Here is a 5,615-nt window from a genome sequence, read left to right on the forward strand (position 1 = left end):
AACATGGTTGCACCAACGGAGTTGTCAGACCGCCAAACGAATTAAATGCTGTTTACAGGAAACAAAAATCGTGATTTACAACTGAGTAACTGACACGATTATTTTGCTGCTAATTTTGCAAAAATTACCTTACAGTTGTGCAGCGTAGCTTCTGTGACCAACTCCACGCTACATCGATGTACATAATGAATTGCTACGGCACCGAAGCATGTGTAAAACCTCTAGAAATACAAATCTTGGTTGTCAAAATGTAAATAATAAATTCTGTCTCAAATTAAAGTTTCAGAATGTAAGTAACGCAGTCAACTTACTAACAAGACAAAAACCATCGTGTTTGAATTAGATTTCTCAGTGTTTAGCATTTTGAGCAAAATTTGCAAAGCTTGTTGAGAGTCGTGGACATTTCAACGCTACGACGTGTTGACTTCTAAAAAATGGAAAGGTTGATGTAAAAATTTACTTCATCGAATACACACAGCGCCTGGTGAGAGATGACTGATAAGAGAGTAAGGAAAAACAGTGATTGGTTGATTGAATCTTTATCCTCTGACTGGAAACTGGGAAACAGCTTTTATATAGCGCTACTTCCACAATGCAAATCGTGCTCGTGGGCGACATTTGTGTATGAAATCTGCATGTACACGATCATTCATTGTTTAAAATAAGTGTTGTTGAAGTCTCTCGTTATTGTCTTGATTTTTCAAGCAGCTGCATGGAAGGTTCTATTGGTGCTATATGTGCATAAAGTTTTACGATTTTTTGTAGTATTATCAAACCAAAGCAACTGCAAAAGGTTTCCTGAACTAACCTCAACAACTACAATTTACTATTGAAAAGTTCAAAAAACAAAAGTAGGCCTTTTGGAAATTGGTCGCAAAATGTGACATAGCTAGCCGTAACTATAAAGGCCCATGCTTGGAGCTAAACTGTTACACAGTTCTCAGTTTTAAATTAAATGCAAACAGTTTTTAACCATTGTAATGTTTACTGAAAGAGTAGCGTTGCAAAGTGTTTAGATTTTATCTCATAGAATAAGTTGCTTGCAATTGCATGAAGTTTAATATGAACGCCAGAATTTGAGAATAATGACTTCCGTGACTCATATTTATGATCATAGCATTTTTAGAAGCTTTTTTCAATTGTTTATGAAAGAATATCAAATCTAAAATAAGCAACTCTTTTTAAAAGTGATTCTTATTTTGAGTTGACAAAGGAAGATTTTTTTTTAAGGCATAGGCTGCCATCTAGCGGACATTTTCTTTATTGGAATTATTCGACGATTGGTTACCAGACTGAAAAAAAAATCTTTAAGCAGGTAGCAGCGGTTTTCCCTATCCCTGGTTTCCCAAAGTGGTATTTGTTGATTTTCAAGCATCTGACATTTGCTGTGCACGCATCGAAACTATTTTTACATTACTTTTGCATGTATATAATTATATAAGCTTTGGCGTGATGCCGCGGATGGGCCAATCTTAGTCTGGCAGCTCATTTGTAGTAAAATCAAGAACGGAAATTCCCTGACCTTGCTTGCCTGACAAATTCCTCGGTACTCACAAGCCTCCACATGACTACAGCATGTCAACCCAGGTTGTAGGTTTGCAATTAAATAATAGGCCTACCGGTAGTGAAGTTAAGTATTTTTTCCATCCAGCTCACACACAGCAAACTGCAGATAAGAAACAGAAACATCATTAGCCATGATAATGTTTTCACGAAAAACTGATGGTGTGTTTCAAAGTTAATTATTTTTAAATTACAAGATGACAGCTTTGCATGTTTCTGCTTCTACGGTTATACAAACACTAAAAGTTGCTCATGTAAAAACATAATCCGGTGTGTAAACTGAATTTACAGCATAAAACACTTTGAAAGTAAATAAAATCAGTCGGTCAGTCTTCGAACCTGACTGACTTTATTTAATTATTATGTTTAATCGTTTGGTTGCATCTTAATGAAGGATCCTTGTATAAATTTTCATCCTCAATAACATCGAGGAACTAGAACAGAGGTTGAGAGACATCAACGTCCATATCATCACTTAAAACACTTTGGTTCAAACTTCAGTTCAAATGATCCCCTTCATCTTTTGGCAATAAAATACACTTACATTTTTCTCATTGAAAGAGGTTTGTCTAACATGCGTTAACTGTTTACTACTGGAATGTCATTTTAACTTGTGTTTAAATATTTCAAACTAGGTTTTACATATAAGCCTCTGTGAATTGTTATATAACTGTATATGGGTTCACAACACACCTTTTTTCCGAATTTTGCGAGTAGTGCCATTTTAATTGAAATGCCGCGTGCTGTATAGGTTGTTATTGTCAATTATTATATGCTGCATTAGAATTAGGCAGTTAATGTTTTACGATAAAAACATTTTCCTTACGATTGTTTGAGGTTATTTCTATCACCTGTATCTGTCTCACGCTTTAGATATCCCATACTTAACATCACCTAATCAAATATAACACAATATATAATGTCTCACAATAATTTCTCACGCTCAAACGTAAAATACAAGTACAAGAGAAGCGTTGCAACTGTAGTGCCCGAAAGATAAATATGTTTTTCAAGCTTGGTCTTGTACTTTTGCTTGCGACCCAAGGGTTTGGTGAGTGCAGTTTTTAGATGACATGCCAGTCGTGTTTTAAAACTGATTTAAGACATTTAAAAAAAATAGCTTTCTATCAATTAAGTTCAATGCTAAGAAAAAGGTAAGACTGCAATTAAAGTTAAATTTCTTATTTTATGTAATTTTATTTTTGTAAACTTTTCAGGTTGCACTCTTGTGACGTACAGTAGCTCATACGTGAAAGGCTATAACGGACTGACGGTTGAAGTTGAACCAGGATTTAAAGACGACATGGACAATATCAATACTTATGCCAGACAATGCTCCGTCACAGTAAGAAAAACGACAGTTCTTTGGTAATCACATGTGTGAGATTAATAGTAGGTAGGTATGCCATATCAAAATTATTTAATTTAAAAAGTGTAATAGAGTAGAAGCAACTGCAGACCATCCATCAATCCATGCTTGGCAACCCTGCTCCGGCTTTTTGGCATTGTAGGTCGCAGTCTGCAAAGGATTCGTCAACTTAAATGGAACCGAACGCTTGGCTTGAACCACGGCTTGAACATATCAAACAAACTAAAGCAACCAACTCTGGTAACTTGTAGAGTTTATTGATAACGCTTTTCTTATCGTAGATGCCTTTCAATTCTATTGAAAATTTCCATTAAGGAATATTTCACTCACATAGCAAGGCAAAGGTCAATAATGCAGTAGAAGGGAAGATAAAAGGAAAATAATCAAAGGCAAAACAAAAATAATGACTGTAAATGCTTTTACATAAAGCTCAAACCGTTGAAGAGTGGAACATTGTATCCAACTTGCGCCCAGAGGAAGGGGCATGATGAACGACGGCTTGATGCTTAATATCTTATTTAAGCAACTGAAGAAAATCAAAAAGTTAAAATAAAACTATTTAAATAGAAAATGGTGATTAATTTTAGAAACCTGCGCTGTGGCCCGCTTTCTTTGCAAATTTCATACTTTCTTAGTAAGAAAATAGTTTACTGATTGAGAAAATATTGTTTAGCTAGAAAAGCCATACAAAAGTTGCCGAGTCGAGTGTGGCACGCAAGCGGGCAATTTCTCCTATCCTAATTTTGTACCAGTTCGTTGATGTCCACCAAAACAAAATGTCCTAGAGCACATTTTGGACAGATGTCCTGGAGCACATCTTGTTAACAGCGTCATATTGCGTAGGTATGGGTCACTCATGCTTATCGGGAAGAGGGACAAAATCTTGGCGGTACTGTGGTTCCTCCAGCTAGCACTTCCAATCATCTGGTCGGGCATGCCATCGACTTCAATCTGGACACACCCAACGGATGGTGCAACGGGGATTGCATGGACGGTTAGCTGACAATGCATTTAGATCTCCTGATGCTGACACATAGTTAACTACAGCAGTATGAAGCTGTCATGCAGACACGCGCTTGATTTTTTTTTTGTCTTCATGTTTCGCTTGGTTGGTTTGGTTTTTGAATCTGTATTCTCGGACTGACAAAGCCTTGATTGGTTATTCCTGGTAGTTTCGCATACTTGCAGAGGATGTTGACGCAGGGCCGGTTACCGAAATTGACACAGTGAAGTTTCCGATTGTTGAAGTCTTGTTGCCGGGGTATTATTCCATCCATCGTTAAATCGGAAAACTCGTTTATTTAAACGTCATCAAAGTATGAGTTATTAAGCAAAGCCAGTTACGATGCCAAGAGAATGAACACTAGAAAGACCAACATTATTACAGTACTTTAACTTTATGTTAGTTTGTCACTTCTGTAGACGTTAGATTAATGTAAAAATGACTAGTTTGAAGTCTGGAGCTGGATTCCATTTTCCATGCAACAGGGCAAGTTTGGAAATCAACAGAAAAACTTTAAGGTTATTATATTTCTATTTAGCTGGATACAACTCTTATTCGGAGTGCTTTATCAATAAAGTAAAGAGCAATGGTCTTCGATGGGGAGGAGATTGGTCTCAGTCTGATCCAGTTCACATTGACGATGGGCTGAATGTTTACGATATGAACACGTGGAATGACCTTTACTACCAACTGCAAGGAGCTTGTAATTAATCTTGTTTTGAAACAAGAATCTAGCAAAACTAATTTCAAAAAGGCTAATTGTGTATTGAGTAAACAGTAAAAAATAATAACAAACAAGTGCTTTTTCCTTTGGCGTAGGCTACAGATGAAGCAAGGCGTCGTCATGATAAGGTCTTAATTAAATAATTATTATCATTTTTGATAGTCGAACGAAACCAAATAGACCAGGGGTTTCCAACCTTTTTTACACCGTGGGCTCCCTTTGAAAATTTTGAAAAATTAAATGGCCCCCCTATTTTTTCAACCTTTTGAAAAAATTAAGAAACGTCATTTTAATTAAAAAACTTGTTTATACAGTAACCGGTAGTTAGAATGATAAAATGATACAAATACACCACACAATAAACATGATAGTACATTAATTAGTTATTACATATGCAGTTAATGTGATCGTTATGATGATGATGGAGTGGACTTAGAGATGACAAATTAAAAAAATTAATATTTTCAGCTAGTAAAAAACATACGATACATAACACGTCATGTAACTAGCAAGCCATAACAATTTATTGTTTTTTGCTTTTGCATAAAAGTGTCGATCTCTGGTTTAAATTCAGTAGTCGATAGACGTGAGCAGGCATCCAGGGTTTCATCAGCCATTCTGTTCCGTGTGTCGCTTTTTAATCGCTTCATAACGGAGAAAGTGCTAGCAACAAAAGCAAAATATCAACGCACGTTTGTATCGTCACAAACCGACATTGTTCCCTCATAGTTACCTATTGACCCGATTATGCGCGACTTATTTAGGGTTGTGGCGAATGTAATGTATTTATTAAGCGTAGTGTATTTTTAAACCTTGGATTTAGCACTGATAATTCCGGTATGCACAAAGTGTTCGCGGGCCGCACAAAAACTTCACGCGGGCCGCATGCGGCCCGCGTGCCAGGGTTTGGACCACCCTGGCTTAAGCTATCCCAACAAATTTCAGAGCCTTTATGT

The 5,615-nt window shown here is 36.5% G+C and overlaps 1 protein-coding gene across 1 annotated transcript; it reads left to right on the forward strand.

The window, feature by feature from the left end:
- Positions 1-2,526: 2,526 nt before the first annotated feature.
- On the forward strand, positions 2,527-4,674 carry LOC145783687 (uncharacterized). Its single transcript, XM_082595578.1, has 4 exons — positions 2,527-2,614; positions 2,781-2,908; positions 3,776-3,926; positions 4,474-4,674. The coding sequence occupies exons 1-4, from the start codon at positions 2,566-2,568 to the stop codon at positions 4,644-4,646; spliced, it is 501 nt and encodes a 166-aa protein (XP_082451704.1). The 5' UTR covers positions 2,527-2,565; the 3' UTR covers positions 4,647-4,674.
- Positions 4,675-5,615: the final 941 nt, after the last annotated feature.

The sequence above is a fragment of the Aplidium turbinatum genome, chromosome 14, assembly GCF_918807975.1.
Source record: "Aplidium turbinatum chromosome 14, kaAplTurb1.1, whole genome shotgun sequence".
In the NCBI taxonomy this organism is placed as follows: domain Eukaryota; kingdom Metazoa; phylum Chordata; class Ascidiacea; order Aplousobranchia; family Polyclinidae; genus Aplidium; species Aplidium turbinatum.